Source organism: Ctenopharyngodon idella, chromosome 23, assembly GCF_019924925.1.
Source record: "Ctenopharyngodon idella isolate HZGC_01 chromosome 23, HZGC01, whole genome shotgun sequence".
NCBI classification, from domain to species: domain Eukaryota; kingdom Metazoa; phylum Chordata; class Actinopteri; order Cypriniformes; family Xenocyprididae; genus Ctenopharyngodon; species Ctenopharyngodon idella.
The window spans coordinates 14646103-14664072 of record NC_067242.1 but is presented as its reverse complement, the minus strand read 5'-3'; the positions used below and the strand labels follow the sequence as shown (position 1 = coordinate 14664072).

Below are 17970 nucleotides of genomic sequence, written 5' to 3'. Positions count from 1 at the left end.
ACTTCTAGAACCAAAATTTTTTTTTTTTTTTTTTTTTTTCATGCAGAGACACTGGATAAGATTTAGATCAAGAAAACAGTTGACATAATAAGATGAAATACTCAATATTAGGGGAAACCTCCTCGTCGTGATGTAGCACTGGGATACTAACAAAAGCAGCATTGAAGAACATAAATAAAAACCACATCAAATATATATATTGTGTTTTGGATTTTATTCAGAAATTTCCATACAGGTTGTAATAGGCTATAAATAACAAATCTAAAACCTAATGCCAAACTACACTCTTGGTGAAACAACAGTCAACTGACCAGAGCACAAAAGGAAAGATGTGGAGACAGTTACAATGTGGAAAACTGTTATGAAAAAACAGCACCTTAAAGCAATCTAATGTGCAATTAACTGACAATAACTGCAAAGGAAATGGACAAGAGGAGAATGTGTCAACAAACAGCTCAAACGGCCACTGTGCATAACCTCAAACAGCCCTTAGAAGGAACGACAGTTAAGACCTGCTGTTGTTTCTTATTATTTATCATATTGCTGGTGTAATTTTCATAATCCATATTGAACTGCATTGTAAAACACTGACATAAGAGTATCAAAAGTGTCAAAAATATAATCTTGTTATAAATGATCAGCTGTTATAAATGATCAACTTATAAATGACTAAGAATGAACAATACTTTTACTAATACATTATTAAAAACAAAAAGTTAAAAGAATGCACTGTGAGCTAACATGAACAAACAACGAACTGTAGTATTTTTTATTAACTAATGTTAACAAAGATTAATAAATACTGTAACAAACGTATTGTTCATTGTTAGTAAATGTTACTTAATACATATATGATCAAAAAATAAATTATAAAAAAAATAGAAAAAAGAAATTAATAATTTAAATACATTTAAAATAACCCCCACAATTTACTATAATATTTCAAAGTCTGTTTGTGTTCCACCTGTCACTTATTTAATTTTTTTCTCCAGTATATTCTGTCCAAAGGCATATGAAACCTTCATTAATTAGAATCAATAAACTGTGGCTTTAGGGAACCTAATGTATGACGTGAAATTAATAACTTATTTATTATTATATAAATAGTAATTTTATTATTTAATAACTTTAAGTCAGCAAAAAACAGCGAAAAGTATAAATGATAACAATAATTGGATGTACTGTACTGTAAGGTCACATCTTATTGACTGAACAGCGGCCCCTGCTGGAGGACAGTAGAAGGGATGTCATACTTCACAGCTTGTCCTTTATTCAAAACCAGCACCCTGAAGGAGTAACAACACATCAGAAATGCCTTATTTGAATACTTGACATTTAATGACAGGATGAGTCACAGGTTAAATAAAGGATTATAGCTCCTGACCTGTCAGTGTGAATGAGAGTGAGCGGGTTCTGAGTGAGCCACAGTACAGTGCAGTCTTTAAACTCTGTGTGGATCAACTGTCGGACCAGGCCCTCCGTTTCTACGTCCACACAAGGAAGAGCCTCTTCCACAAGCAGGATTTTGACCCTTGCAAGCAGGGCTCTGGCCAAACACAGCAGCCTCCTCTGGCCAAAGCTTACATAACACAAAAACAGAAATATTTAACCCATAACAACCACTTGTTTGTTGTGACAGCACATAAATGTTGCCATAGAGAAAACTATATTGTTTAATGAAGCAATAAACCAAAGCCACAGTCTAAATCTGGACTCATGACTGGTTCCAGTCGGACCGTGAATCTTTTCTCACTGCATTTTGTTCTACACACAAAACGAGCAGCCTTTATACCAAATTGTGGGAAACAATAAATTAGCTCAATTCAGAAATTGAACTCTGCAATACGCTACTATTATTCCTACATCATCTGTATTAAAATCAACTATATTCTGGTGCAATGTTATATACATAAACATGTCAAATTGGCCTAAGGCATCCAAAGAATTGCCATGATTCCCACACCTGAAAGCAAGAGATGTTCTTTGAACAGGGTGCAGCAGCTGAGCAGGCAATTGTCGAACGCGCTCCTTGAGATGGCAGAGCTCCAGAGCCAGCCACACCTGCACATCAGTATGCTGAGCGAACGGGTCCAGGTTAGCCCTCAGGTGACCTGAGAACAGTACAGGAACCTGTAACACACGGGACACCATAACTCATTAAAGAACACAATAATAATGCTTGTTACTGGTGGAGCCTGGGTAAAGCCAGTTTTACATTGCACACAATATTAAACAGCATTCCTTCAACCACACCCAGTAAAATAGTTCTGTTACCTACACTCCTTCCCCTCCAGACTTTGACCGATTTTGCTCTGGCTGGATCGAGCTAGTTTGGTTCTCTTGTATGCATTGCAAATATAATGTTGTTCATCTAACCTGGGAAATGATTTGCAGGCGGCTACGAAGGTCATGTAGACTCATGCGGGCGATGTTTACATCGTCAATCAGCACAGCACCGCTCCTGGCCTCCACTGACCGGAACAGACAGCTAACCAAGCCATCTGTGTCAGCCTTCCCCCTGCTTACAACCCCAATCTGTGTACACATGCAAACACAGCCTGAGATTTAAATTAGGGATGCTTGATATCACTTTCTCATGTCTGATATGATATCATCAATGCTGCAACCTTGGGTATCTGCCAATACCGATGCCAAGTTGCCAAACTGACTTTTTTTCTTAATCAGTTTAAAATATCTATAGCTGACTAATTGCACATTACTTCATTATAAATAAAGGGAAAAATGTGCACACCCACATATAGGTACATGCATATACCCATACATATATAAACAAAGAGAACGAAGAGAAGATATGTTGCGTGTGTGCAACACAGAGTATTGCATCAGTCTTAAAAGTTTAATGAGCTTTAAATTCCAGTTACTGTGTGAATGAGGAGTTTTATTCAGTCCTCTCATCTGATAGCACGTACCATACCATTCAGAATGACTAATAAACTCCAACTAAATACAGCAGTTTTGCCGGGCTGTCTGAACATGACACAATGTTTTAAGAAGAAGTATGACTGACAGCTCGCAGCAGAGGGAAGAATTTCCGCTAACTAAATTTAACTAATTAATTCGGATCAGTCCCATACTAACCAATACCCGATCCAGCAAAAAAAGCGGATCCCGATAATGAGTATTAGATCGCCGCATCCCTAATTGAAATACTCATATATTTCGCATACAAATAAAACAAATACATTTAAATGTATTATCAGCTAATCTTGAATTTAAATGAATACATTATCTTATAGAGATGTAAATAATATCAACAACAATACATTGTTATTTTGTTATTATAATATAATTACTAATAAAAAAAAAAAGAATAACATGAATAATAAACACACACCCCAAAAACATTTATAATTATTTAAAGCTGCAGTCCGTAAGTTTTGCCTCTTTGTCTCCATCTCTGTTCAAAACCTGCAATTGCACGTGGATTGTGCATCGGCACGGCTCCTCGGCGCAGATGAATCTAATGTTTTAAGGAGAATGAGTGGACAGGTGCTGTACAGGTACTTCGGAATCACAGATTGTAGTCAATCCGCCATCAAAATGTAAGTTTAAATATTCCAGCTGCTGTGAGAAAAGGCTATAAATGATGTGTCACCTGCAGCATCCTCACATTCCATATAGCTTACTACCTGGGACTCCTTCATGTAAACAGATGTGACGTAACGACACGATGCACGGCAGCATGCTTAAATTTCCCGCGGAAACCTACCAGTATCACTCAAATTAGAACACATTATTACAAGCTTACCTTTGTGAATCAGGTTAAGGTAAGGAGATAGTTTCGAACACTGGCTGGTTATGTACTTGCTCAAAAACTGATTTTTGATCATTTTTAACAAAAATAATAAGTTATGGACAGCAGCTTTAATTTGTTATTTATTTATTATTAGTAAGTAAATAAATAAATTCACTCATTTGTTTATTCAAAGTACCTTTTCCCCTTTTAAAATGGTGAGATTAATTCCTCTAAGAGCTGGTGTGCAGTTAGAGGAGGCTTCAGACTCATAGTTCCTGAACTTCACCTCTCCATGCTGGGGCCAGTCAAAGGGTGGTCTGTAGGTGACTGTCCATGCTGCCTGGGGTAAAAGGTTAAATTTATTTCCATGCAGAGCATATGACATCCAGTGACACTAAGAAGTGAGTTTCATCCTCTTGGGAATTTAGTACACAATGAATTTGACCATAAAGAGTGTAAGGTGTGACTGGGTGAGTACAATGGAAGGAGTTTTTAGGGGTTAAATAAGTATTATGTTACCCTCTACCTCCTTTTCCACTTTGGCAAATTCACAAAATCTTTGCACGCTCAGCATGTCAATGCTGATATCAGAGGTGGCCTGAGGGTAACGGCGAAGAGCTTCTTTAATCTGTAACAAAATGTTTTCATAATCATTATGAATTATTTAAACTCAGGGTAGGTATGAGTGCAAATAAACTTACATTAAAGGCACAGATCAAAGCCAGAGCCACAAGCCCTGAGCCAGGTTGAGTCTCAAGCAGAATCAGACTGACCAGGAACAGCACAATCCCAGCAACACCATCAAACCGCAACGCAGCCCAACTGCACACAGAAATATTGCTTTCGGTGGTCATAAAGCAAACACATTAATCAAAGCTGCTGTATATGCTGCAATAAATGTGACATGATTATTTGACAAGTTTAGTAGCTGTTTACAGTTTACATTTATATTAAACTTATTTTTACTACAAATATATGTAAAATTATATTTTATTGGCTTGAAAATACAACATACTCAGATAAAAACAGCTGCTAAAGCTAATATATCAGTCACAGATGCATATTACACTCAAATGGCGCCCCCTAGTGTACTGTAGTTTTAAAAAGAAAAATTTCAGGTGGCAGGCGAGGCAAAACTAAATCAGCATCAGCACCAGTTATGCTATTGAAGTAAGACAATAGAAACATTTAATTAAAATTAATATTAACACAGTTAATATAATTAGTTGATTTAAATCAGTGTTCAATGGTTTAAGTCAATGTGCTTTTTGTCAATTATTATTACTTTTTTTTTTAGGTCTTTTTTAATCAGCTAATTCGCAACATGCAGACCTCCTTCCTTCACAAACCACCAGCATAAACAAAATGTATGTTTTTTTAACCTTTCTGAGATGATTTTGTTGTACTTGACCAGCAGGTTTTGATGTAAGGCTTGGAGGCAGTGCGTCAGACACACCTCCCTGTGTTTTGGCCCAGAAAGTGGAGCTTCAACACAATGCGTCACACACTCCAGAGAAGTAACTGAAACAGGGTTTGCCTCCATGTGTCTAATTTGCATGTGAGCTGAAGAAAAATGAGACTGAAAGAGATAATATAATGACCACTTGTAAACCGTGCTTGATGTTACATGGTGATTTGCTTATGTAAAAAACTTCAGGTCAAATATTCATGGGAAACTGACGTACCTGAATACGGAAGAAGAGAATTATCAGCGGGCACACAGCTAGGCTGAAAACAGGCATGATGAAGCTGATCAAAGTGATGGTGCTCAATGTGTCCAAAAGACTCTTTAACCAGCTGTGTAAATGTTTTGGCAGCTCTTCATCAACAACTTGCATATCCTGAGCCAACATGAGACACAGTTAAGAGTTGTTTGGTGTTGTTGAAAATCAGATTTATGTTGGTTTTCTATCATATTTGCTTGTATGTTATATAATATAATATGTACTTCCCTAAGGGCAAAACAGTGAATGACCTGCTACTTGTAGGAATCAATATTTTCAGTTTATATGCTTTGACCTCTGCTCCACACTGGCCTCTGGAGGATGACACTCACTTGAGTGAATGCTTGCAGTAACCATCTGGCATCTATCTTCTGGGAATGTACAGGCAGGTGAAGAACATCTGACAGCAGCTCAGAGTGTAGCGTATGAGACGCCCTCAGAGAACCGCAGGTCAGACAGTAGGCGGCACAGCACACAAGCAAGGCTGCAATACAAAAGCACATAAATAAGCTAAAAAAACTCCACTTATCTATGAAACTACAGGTTGACAATAACCTTGCAGGAGTCCGAGCAGTGCGTACGCAGACAGTCGTGAGTTTCTGAGCTCTCTCCACCCCTCCAGGCCTTGAACCTCTTTGGCTTCACCAGTCCACATGCTCAGGATGGCATCCTGTGCTAAACTAACAGCACACACAGACAGGTAGACCAGCAAGGTAACTGACACCCAGTGCCAGCCAAAAGCCCTCAAATACAGCCTGCGGGCCTCTCCGCTGCCCTGAAATTACAAAACCACATCACTACACAATATTCACAGCAAAAAGAACCTCTTTAGGTATAGGGGTAGTTCACTTAAAAATAAATTGTATCCATCATTTTAAGTCATTATTTACAGAAAATCTTGCTTTTATTTTATGGAAGTTCCAGTTTGGACACTGCTATAAAAATATGTTAGTAGACATAAGGGTGAGTAAATGATGTCCATTTTCATTTTGAATGAACTAAGCCATATAACTTATAATTTGCATTTATTTATTTAGCAGACATGTATAATGACTTGTAAATGAGTAATACAACAAAGTTTATTTAGAATTAAAAAAAAAAAAAAAAAAGATTATTTTCTTTAAAATTATTACATTAAGTAAAATATTCATAAAATGCATTTATTTTAAAAATTATTCAAATTAAAATTACATTAAAAATGATCCTTTTTGGTACATACTTTGTGGAATAGATAGTGATCTCGTTTCTCATCAGAATTACTGTGCTTGTCTTTACACCTGTAAAAATAAAAACATCAAGAATAATTAGTATACAATGCATTTAGTCTGAAGTGAATGCATGAACAAACAAAACCACAGGCTGGGTGGAGGAACAAGGTGTAGCTAGTTGATGATAATGCCACAAGCAGCTCATTAATGTGGGTTAAAAAGGGAATGTTGGCGGCCCTGTTTAGTCAGACTCATGGTTTTCTTTCCCATGAGATTTTATCAGGCCCCATCATCCTGTGACCAACAATCCCTGTCTGTGATTTAGTGAATATCATCCTTTCTTAACCTGCACTAACCCTCACAACTAAACCACACAAGGCTAATCTAGTGCAGAGAACACAATGTAAGAAAAGCATGATAAATTCTCTCAGGGGATCAGAAAGATATTAAAATCAGAAGCACTGCTAATGCTCTTAAATGCACTGATGTTTGTGTTGGATTAAAGCAATTTTAATATTAATGCTGGATCAGTTCTGGACAATGAAGGCCGACGGGTCAGGTCACGCACTGTGCTTTACCCAAAGCACAGTGGACTCAGATTCTGGACTCTGCCAAATCAAATGGCAGACGATAATGTAACATGCACACAAACATTTGTATTTATAACATGCTGGGGACATGATATAAAAAATCCTCTATGTATGCATACAAAATTTGGGGTCAGTACTATTATTTTTTAAATGAATTTATATTGAAAAATGAATACTTTCATATTGAAAGGATGCATTAAATTGATCAAAAATGACATTTATAATGTTATAAAAGGCTTCTATTTTTAAATAAATGCTATTCTTGTGAACTTTTATTCATCAAAGTATCCTGAAAAAATGTATTACGGTTTCCACAAAGACATTAAGCGGAATAACTGTTTTCAACAATGATAATAATATGAAATGTTTCATGAAATCAGCATATTAGAATGATTTCTGAAGGATCATGTGACACTGAAGACTGAAGTAATGATGCATAATTTAACATTATAAAATCCAACTTACCTATCACATGGCTGTTGAGAGCTGTCAGGTGGAATGTCTTCTGTAGCACCTGAGAGGGTGACGCTTTATAGTTTTAACAACAACGATAAACATTTCAACTTATAATAAAACTAGTTTCTTTGTGCATCTTCAATTTTTAATATATTGTGACTTTACCTTTTGCAGTAACTAACTGAGAGGTGCCCAGGTCCTCTGTGAGAAAGACTTTCTCTAGATGGCAAAGAGACTGCTGTGCCTTATTTATTAGAACAAAAATATTAAATCTAAAGTTTCTTTTATTATATAATAATATTATATAATTATATAACAATAATTTATTAAGATCTTCAATTAAAGGTTCTGATGCATGATACCTGCTTGAGAACACACAAGAGCCCAGGGAGCGCCAGCAGAGGTGGGCGGAGCAATCTGAAGAAACAGAGGGATGTAAAGATCTGAGACGGTGTGAGAACATTCCCATCATCCACCAGCACAAATACACCAAGACTAGAGAAACCAGCCTGCATGGAGAGACAAAAAGTATGGGAAATGTGGGTCAAAGGAGATATGTAGAACAAACAATTCAGCCGGTCTTTACAAAACACAGAGCAGAACTCTGGACTATGTCAGAGGTTTTTACTGATGAAAGAGGGGCATGATGCGGACCTCAATGTTCTGACCTCAGGTTGTAATCTATGATAGAGTTTTAATCGATGGTTTGAGTTTTAATCTCAGAGCTCTGTGGATTTGTTTACTTAGTAAGCCCCTGTGCATCTGGAGAAGAGAGACGAGGTAATTTGAAGTCAAATTCACAGAGAAGGTAGTTTAGCAGTAGTAAAAGAGAAAAACAGATTTTTAGGTAGGATGTTGAATATCTACACAAACCAGCAAGGCTTCTTGAATAGATTAGTCAGCAAGACAAATAGCAGAACCAGAAAATAAACATGTTGGTCAGTCTAGCAGAAAAAACAGCTTGGGAATTCATTTCTCAGCACTCACCAGAAAAGGCATACAGACAGAGTCGAGCATAGAGAAGGCTGTCAAATATCCCAGAATTCTTAGCATCTCCAGCTCCCTGGCCCGAGACTCTGTAACTCTCTGATGGAACCAAGACTCCCATGCGAGAAGCTTCAGCGCCTACACAAAGGCAGATTGAAGTCGGCATGAAATTAAAATTCACCCTATTTTCTAAATGCACATTATTTATAATATTGTGAACTATTCATCCATGCATATGTTTCATTTTTGAAACTTTTTTTAACCTCGTAATTCTTAATCAAGAAAAAAATCTGGTGAAACACCATGCATCATTTAGTCCACTTACAATCGACCTGAAGAAAAGATCTGTAGCAGCTACTTTTTTCATCGCAACTTAAAACTGAACCTGACCTTTTTGTGCTTAAGGCAAAAAATATTCCTCCTATCCAAATCATGCTCAGATACATGACTGAGCCACCCTAAGACTGAAATCCTAGAATCACCCCTGACTGGGATTGAAATAAATTTAAGAGAGGAAGGTCTATAAATGACATGATCACGTATAAGGATTAGGAACAGAAAAAACCTGGTATTTATGCAACATTTCCTTGATGAGCTGTTCACTCCTTTCCCTGATGATCTGCTGAGATCTCTGAGGGACAACAAACAAAGATTATGAAACATATCAGCAACAAAACAGAGGACAGAAATGTACTGAGATGCACATCCTTCATCTTCATTTTATGCACGCTTAATGCAAGCTATGCTTGAGCACTCTGCACTTACTGACCCGAAGCTGTTTGGCCTTGTGCTGCACTGCTGAGTTGACAGGGATGAGGACTAGTAGCAATACCACCCCCACCAGCACGCCAGGGCCCAATTCTCCCCACAGTAAGCCCAGATAGAGAGCGACTCTCAATGGGCAGGACCAAAGACAGGTCAATGTGACCACCAGCTCTGCTACACATTCAACTTCGCCTAATACATCCGTCCCCTGAGTGGTGTTGGATTGTTGCCAAGAACTATGGGAAAGAGACAATGTCTTAAATGTATAGGAGAAGGGGGGAATGGAGGGAACCATGGAGGAAGAAGAGAAACCTTTCAGCATATGAAAAAGAGGAAATGTACTGCTTACTTTCAGTAATGTTTGTTAGGACTGAAACCACATTAATTGAGCTAATGAGACAGTCAATGATCTTTACCTTCCTGTAGAGGGCGCCAGACAGAACCGCTTGTGTGTTGGCTGTTATTATCCTGCTATGTTTCTCAAAGTGATGCTGAGAAACAGCGGAACAGCAAACTGCTCCCAACACCGCCAGAGAATATGTGTATCCGGCCCAGTCAAACACAGCCTGCCTCTCACAGAACAAGATAACCCATCTGAGGTTAAAAGACGTACATAAACAGATTTTATATTATATTATATATATATATATATATATATTTATTATTTTATGGCACTTTATCTATTTGCATCTGCATACACTACCAGTCAAAAGTTTGGAAACATTACTATTTTTATTGTTTTTGAACGAAGTCTCTTATGCGCATTAAGGCTGCATTTATTTCATAATAAATACAGAAAAAACAGTAATATTGTGAAATATTATTACAATTTAAAAATATGGTTTTCTATTTTAATATACTTTAAAATATAATTTATTTCTGTGATGCAAAGCTGAATTTTCAGCATCATTACTCCAGTCTTCAGTGTCACATGATCCTGCAGAAATCATTCTAATATGCTGATTTGATACTCAGTTATTATCAATGTTGAAATCAGTTGTGTTGCTTAATATTTTTTTGGAACCTGTGATACTTTTTTCAGGATTCATTGATGAATAAAAGGTTAAAAAGAACAGCATTTATTCAAAATATAAATCTTTTCTAACAATATAAATCTTTACTATCACTTTTTATCAATTTAACACATCCATGCTGAATAAAAGTATTAATTTCTTTCAAAAAAAAAAAGAAAGAAAAAAAAAATTACTGACCCCTAAACTTTTGAACGGTAATGTATATTGTTACAAAAGATTTCTATTTTAAATAAATGCTGACATTTTTTAACTATTTATTCATCAAAGAATCCTGAAAAAGTATCACAGATTATAAAATAATATTAAGCAGCACAACTGTTTGCAACATTGACAATAAATCAGCATATTACAATGATTTCTGAAGGATCATGTGACACTGAAGACTGGAGTAATGATGCTGAAAATTCAGCTTTGCATCACAGAAATAAATTATATTTTAAAGTATATTAAAATAGAAAACCATCATTTTAAATTGTAATAATATTTCACAATATTATTGTTTTTTTCTGTATTTATTATGAAATAAATGCACCCTTAATGAGCGTAAGAGACTTCGTTCAAAAACATTAAAAATAGTAATGTTTCCAAACTTTTGACTAGTAGTGTATCTTTAAAGACAGTTTTCTCAAAATGAGCTTTATCTTATAGACTGACCCAGAAATCTCCACTTAAAGAATCATATCATACCTGAGTGTTAGAATACCTAGAATGCTAAAAAGATCAGTTGACAGTCTCAGAAGCACAACTTTCACTAAGGCTGGATGGAATGTCATCCATATTGCATAAAGAAGAGAGTAACCAGCATTGGTTTTCCTGGAGAGCAGCAGTGACTCTCTCCCAGAATCCTCTTCTAGGTCTGACCTCTGTAAATCAAATATTAACATTATTAGCGTTACAGCATGCTTTTCACAATGAAACAATGAGAACAAGTCCAACTGGGAAGGTTGTCCCTAGCCCTTGTGTATTTGTTCAGTTACCTCACTGTAATTCTGTTGTTTTTCCCACTCATGCTCAAACACTGAGCACAGGGTGTGGACAGAGTCCTCATTATACAGCTGGAAAAGGTCAGACAAATGCAATGGTCCCCTGTGACCCATTACAACCACCTGGGAGAAAAAAACTGTTAAAGGTTGCTGTCATTGACATTATACAATACCTCCCCAGTTATAGATTTAACCTACTTTACCTATTTAACCAAAACAGGTTCATACAGATAAGACTGAGCATAAATATCTATCTATCTATCTATCTATGACAGCATGACAGATAGATCTACTGGTCTGTACTTATATGAATAAAGAAAAACTGTAAAATCAAGTAAATGTGTACTACTGAAGGATTATTTCAAACCAATAAATGTCTTACTTGGCATATGAATTAACTGTGAAACGTCCACAATTCATTGTTACAACAATGTTTACTTTGCTTGCTTCCTCTTGACTCGTTCTAAAAATAGAGACATTCAGTTCATTGTACTGTGAAAAGTTGTGCTTACCTCATTTCAGTAACGCTGGCGGCATCTGAAAACCATATATTGTCTTGCAGCGTGTAAATGACATCCTACAAGACTGCATCTGCGTCTCATACAGCTAGAACAATAGCAGCTCAGAGGAACACACATAAAGTAGGCTACTTTTTATGTTATTTACGCTTGCCGACGATATTCACGTTTTAAATGTCCTCAGACATGTTTTAGGACAATTAAAGCCCGCTTTCTGTGCGGAATTAAGCAGCGTCTGGAGTATAAACAGTGAAGCGTGAAGCGTGCGCACATGACCAATGAGAGCGGCGATTTCAGCTGGGGGCGTGTCACTGCTGTCAATCATTTTTATTGCGCGAACCATTTCAGTTATTTTTGCATTTTTGAGAACACTAGTAAATGCTTTAATTGAGCATTTTTCTAATTTAATATACTTTTTTTTTATTACTCATAAGATTTTCAGAGAAACAATTTGAGTAAAGTTTTTTTGCAAAGCCAGTATTTTTTCCTAGGTATAATACAATTTTAAATTCCAGATTTTCAGTGTGGTCTCAGACTTTTGGACCTCAATTTAAAACTGACTTTCTAAGGTGAAAAAAAAAAAAATGTCTTAATGTCTTTTTTGCTGAACAATGATAATAACGAGAGAATATCTTAGAATGGAAATTAACTTGACTAATTAATTTATTCATTAATAAAAAGCTTAATTAAACTTATATAGCATATTGCATTCAAATAGCAACTGAAACAATACTACAATCTGTAAAATCTTATTGTTTTAGATCATTTTGCACACAAGATATTCAGTATTGATCACAGCAGTCCTTTTTCTCGTATCTAAGAGAAAACATTAAGAAGTTAAAAAAAGAACATTAAAGAACACTGAATTAGAAAATCTTATTGAATGGTATTACTTAAAGATATTATAATAAAGACAGAAAGAGAGAGATATTAAATTACTTAATTTAGGCCTCACATTCTGTATATTCAAATACTCTGCATCTGAACAAAAAGAAAAACAAAACATCTGTTCAGTGTAAACAAAAAGATAATATATGATGATATTTGATAAGGCCTCATTCAAGGAAGAATGAGCAAACGAGTAATTGACTTTCAGGTTTAACATGAGCTCAGTTTTGTTGCTTAGTGACATGAAATGCAAAGTTCCATGTTGTGTTGTGTGTGAAAATGGGCGGTAATGGAAAAAGAGAGCGTATTTAATTCACCTTAAATATCTCACTCAAAGTACATTTTCCACAGTCCTACAGAAACCAAAAACTGCTAAACATGTCTATAATGCTGTCTTCTCCGAGTGAGATGTCCTGCAACAAAATTGAACCTGTAGCAAATGAAGAGAGTGATACAAATGTCATACTCCAGTCAGGTTTGCTGAGCTTTTTTTTTTTAATCATATATTTATTCAGATAATTTTGATGTCATTGAGACTAACTTTTTACCTTGGGTTTAATCAGATGGTGATAAATCCAGTAACTCTGGGTTCTGCGGATACCTCCTTACTTTCTTCTCCTTCATCTTTGTCTTTCTTACTTTTCCTGTCTCGGTGTGGTTTTGTATGAAGGTAAGACAATTAAAACCTACTTAAATTATATAAAAAAATATTACTTAAATTTTATTTTACTGTATCAGAGAATAAAATCTGACATTAACATTAAGGTATTGTAGATCATCACTTATCAATTCCATTGCTATATAAATTCCTCAAATTTCATCTTGTTAAAAGATTGTCCAGGAATATGAACGAGCAGTTATTTTTCGTTTGGGACGACTCCTTGGCGGTGCTAAAGGACCTGGTTAGTAATAACCATTCTTAAAATCATGAATAATTTGTTAAACATAGTTTTCTAAGTGCAATTGCAACAAGCAGTACTTCATCTTGATTGTTTTTAAAGGTTTGTTCTGGATTATTCCATGTGTGGACACATTTCGGAAGGTTGACTTGAGGACAGTGTCTTTTGACATCCCTCCTCAAGAGGTGAGTGATTCATTTGAATCAAAAATGTCTAAATTCTGTTAGTTATTTATCAATGAATACCTATTGCTATCTAAATAGCTAACATTTAATTTAATATTCAAGGTTATGTGTTTAATATAATCTTTATTTAAGAGTTCTATTGTGTTGTTATGTAACTTGTAACGGACGTAGGCCGGTAAAAGCTGTGCGTGAAAACCTCACTCCCCTGATCTCAAGAGGCACTCTAGCGACTGACACTTGAGACTGCGATCTTCAGCCTCCTCGTTAGAGTGCCCGTCTCCCATGTCAGCGGACCCGTGTTCGAGTCCCACTTAGAGCAGGTGGTTCGAACAGGAGGGGTTCCACATGTATTACATTTTTGACATTTCTCCTCAGGTGCTGACCAAAGACTCTGTGACTATCATGGTGGATGCGGTGGTCTACTATCGCATCTTTAACCCCACTGTCTCCATTACCAAAGTGGAGAATGCTAATCATGCCACGAAGATGCTTGCGCAGACTACGTTACGAAACATGCTGGGAACTAAAAGCCTGGCAGACATCTTAAAAGACCGTGAGGAGATGTCAGATCAGATGGAGGTAAGATAACCCTTCTTGTAAACACCTCTGAAGCTTTAGTTGTACCTGTTTTAGGTCACTCTTAAAATAAAGGTTCTTTGGCATCTATGGTTCTGTGAAGAACCTTTAACATCCATTGAAAATTTCCATTCCACAAAAGGTTCTTTATAGCGGAAGAAGATTCTTTAGATAATTACATTTTTCTTCACACTAAGAAAACTGCATTCTTTTAAGAACTGTTCACTGAAAGGTTCTTTGGGGAACCAGTTGAACCTTAATTTTTTAAGGGTATTTCCTCCAGAGTCAACATTTTCTTCTGGATAGGAGCACATAAATGCTTTAGATTATTCATTGTGTCATCATCTTTTGCCTGACAGGCTGTGCTGTATGCTGCTTCCAAGAATTGGGGTATCAAAGTGGAACGGGTCGAGCTTAAAGATGTCAAACTGCCCACCTCTTTGCAGAGAGCCATGGCAGCTGAAGCAGAGGCCACCAGAGATGCCCGGGCCAAGGTGGGTGTCTGAGCACTGAAAGACTGTTACATGCTTCACACCCACAAACACATGTTATACTGTCTGTTCTGCCGAGCCTGCCAAGTTTAGTCTTATCAGCTTTGCAGCTTTGTGTTCTGTGTCTGTCTGGGGAGAGACGGTGTTCTCTGATTGGTGGATAAACACCTGCAGCCCCTCACACACAGTGGTTAGGGGTGTAAATGAACTGTAACCCCCTTAAGCCAATCAATTTCCAAAACAAGACCTGCAGATAACTGACCACTCACAGAATCTGCTAGATGTTTATAATACAGTATGTTTAAATATCAATAACAGTATGTAAATCAATGACATGGAAAATAAACTTTCAAAGATTGTTTATTCATTTATTTGCCATTCATCCATTTTTTTCCCCATTAATTTAACTATCCATCCATACACTAGTTCAGAGAAGTGTTTGTCTTTCAGTGAACACTATAATAATGTGAGTTGTATTGTTGACTGGAAACCTAAGCCTTTATGTCCTCACACTATGCAGTGGAAAAACAAACTGGATTTGCTCAGTGGAAATTTCCGAGTAATTAAAGGTGTGTGACAGAGGCCAGACTGGTAATTGGGATTGTGTTTATATGAAGAATGAATTCCTGGTACAATGATTGTCCATTAAAGTGATGTTTTTGTCAATTAGCATATTTAAGTGTGTTCTGTACTGAACAGGTGATTGCAGCAGAGGGAGAAATGAAAGCCTCACGTGCTCTGAAGGAGGCAGCAAACGTGTTGTCAGAGTCTCCGTCAGCACTTCAGCTGCGCTATATGCAGACACTGACTGAGATCGCCTCGGAAAGGAACTCTACTATTGTTTTTCCTCTTCCTATAGATCTCATCTCTGGTTTCATGAGAAGGTGACCTCATATTTTAGGAATATATTAATAAATATGTTCAAATATCTCTGTACAGACATTATAGCTATGCCATCTCTTAAAATACGCATTGCTTTAACTATAGGCTAAAAATATTCTGTTTATATTATAGATGATTCGAACTTTGCATCAAATATTTCATGTGTCCTACACTCTCTGATGAAAAACATATATTTAAAAATTAAATTGTTCAAAATGTTCTTTTGTATTACGTTATTAAATATATCAAATATTATAACTAAGTTCTTATATTCTACTCTGATCTGAGCTTCTTGGATTATTTTGTATTAAAGTAATATTTAAAGTATAAGAATAAAAATGATGTAAATCTCATTGTGTATGCCTGTAGCCTATGTCAAAGTCCACCTGTAGTCTATAATTCACATCTTTGATCACCAAAATGACATATTTAAATGACATATGACATTTTTTTTCCTGTGAAAAAATTTTCTTCATGCCTTAAAATAGCTTGAATGTAACTCTTCACCCTTGCCTCATTTAATATACAGGGATCAATAAATATGCAAATTAGCCCCGCCTCCACCCACTCGCACAAGCTCAGAGATCCACTCGGTCAACTTACTGAGGTAAACGCTGCACAATGCTATCGCTCTTTACAACATCAGACACATAACGTTAATTAATATTAATAGATTTGCCTTTCGCTTGACTATGTTATCAAACAGCTAATAATGTGTTGCTAATGTTACACAAACCATGTTCCCGTTCAGCGAGTCAGACAGCTGTCTTCTAACAATCAATATCCTTACAAACACTTTGAACAACTTAGAACGTCAGTGGAGAAAGGCATATAGTTCATCATAGCCGTAATATACATCACATTGCTAAATCTACACGATTTTTCATATCAACAGAAAAATATACCGGGATAACCTGGCTTCTCTCGAGACTCTCCTGCTAGTTCGCTGTTAATGATATGTAAAGGCCGCCGGCATGTTGACGTGATTGGTTACAAGGTGGTTTGTGATGTCACGGACACCAGCGATTTCAAACCGCGGGTTTTTCACTGCAGTTTTAATGAGAAAATACTCAGCAATGGTGCCGACATGTGAATTTGCACATGGTTTGTCTCAAATCATATTAAAAACACCACATAGACATATAAACAACATTAAAAACTTGATTTTCACCACAGAGGATCTTAAAAAATCTTAAATACATAAGTACACACATATACATTGAACATTCAAGACCTATGTTTGTAGATACATGACAGTATGACTCTTTAAACTCTTAACACTGTCATGAGAGGAGACTTACGGTTAATCTGTCGGCCTGATGCAGAAAAAATTGGTACAATGAGCCCTGATCAGTGTGCCCCTTAATAGGATTGACAGTAAGATGCAGGAATGGGTGGACAGTTTAGTAGAGTTACTGTAATCTGCCATCTAATCTGTTTCAACCTCACATAGACGAAAGCAGCTTCTGTTCTGACCCTGAACCCCAAAGACACACTGTCATCATGCTCTCATTTCTGCTGTCTCCAAGCCACAGAAGCTGTCTCGCCTCATGAAACATCATTTCAATCATGATGAATATTTTATTAATCATGGTATTTTATCATCATTTAATTAACAAGACAGCATAGCATTGGTTTCAGCAGCATGGCAACATCCATTAGCAGTAAAGAGTTATAAATTAATAATCATATATGGAATAATGAATACTCTGTTCCGCAGTAATTTCTGTTACACTCACACACATAAAAACAACCTGCAAGGAATGCGAAGATGCTGTAAAGTTAGTTGGTGAGACAACAAGCTATGTGGTAGTGCTAATTTCATTCATGGCATCGTTTTAGAGGAAACAAGGTTTTAAGGCACTCAGCAGGGAAGCAGAGGAACATGTACCCTGGATCATTGCTTCTCTCTGGGGACTATTACCACCATGAGCTTAGTGATGCTCAACTATATGGGTGCAATATAAAAATTACATGTGTGTATTTGCTGACAGGGTATATTTTGGTAAGCCGCAGCTTGTGCTTGA

General features: G+C 36.5%; 2 protein-coding genes across 4 annotated transcripts; one reads left to right on the top strand and one right to left on the bottom strand.

Moving 5' to 3' along the window:
* Positions 1–197: 197 nt before the first annotated feature.
* On the bottom strand, positions 198–12327 carry abcc13 (ATP-binding cassette, sub-family C (CFTR/MRP), member 13). 3 transcript variants are annotated; one of them, XM_051882281.1, is made up of 22 exons: positions 12017–12327; positions 11499–11627; positions 11209–11384; positions 9904–10057; positions 9492–9743; positions 9288–9353; positions 8723–8860; positions 8098–8244; positions 7901–7979; positions 7745–7793; positions 6701–6758; positions 6037–6256; positions 5814–5965; positions 5443–5598; positions 5140–5336; positions 4459–4579; positions 4284–4385; positions 3954–4097; positions 2377–2535; positions 1964–2130; positions 1385–1579; positions 198–1286 (listed from the first exon to the last, which is right to left on the bottom strand). In XM_051882281.1, exons 2-22 carry the CDS (start codon positions 11616–11618, stop codon positions 1202–1204), a joined length of 2937 nt encoding a protein of 978 aa, XP_051738241.1. In that variant the 5' UTR covers positions 11619–11627; positions 12017–12327; the 3' UTR covers positions 198–1201. The 3 variants fall into 3 exon arrangements, with proteins under 3 accessions (XP_051738241.1, XP_051738243.1, XP_051738242.1); XM_051882283.1 differs by lacking the exons at positions 11209–11384; positions 11499–11627; positions 12017–12327 and having other exon boundaries at positions 9492–9723; positions 9904–10052; XM_051882282.1 differs by lacking the exons at positions 198–1286; positions 1385–1579; positions 1964–2130; positions 2377–2535 and having other exon boundaries at positions 3959–4097; positions 4277–4385.
* On the top strand, positions 12002–16219 carry zgc:112408 (uncharacterized protein LOC550260 homolog). Its single transcript, XM_051882285.1, has 8 exons — positions 12002–12145; positions 13262–13385; positions 13474–13580; positions 13743–13812; positions 13912–13994; positions 14370–14573; positions 14930–15064; positions 15761–16219. Exons 1-8 carry the CDS (start codon positions 12074–12076, stop codon positions 15947–15949), a joined length of 984 nt encoding a protein of 327 aa, XP_051738245.1. The 5' UTR covers positions 12002–12073; the 3' UTR covers positions 15950–16219.
* Positions 16220–17970: the final 1751 nt, after the last annotated feature.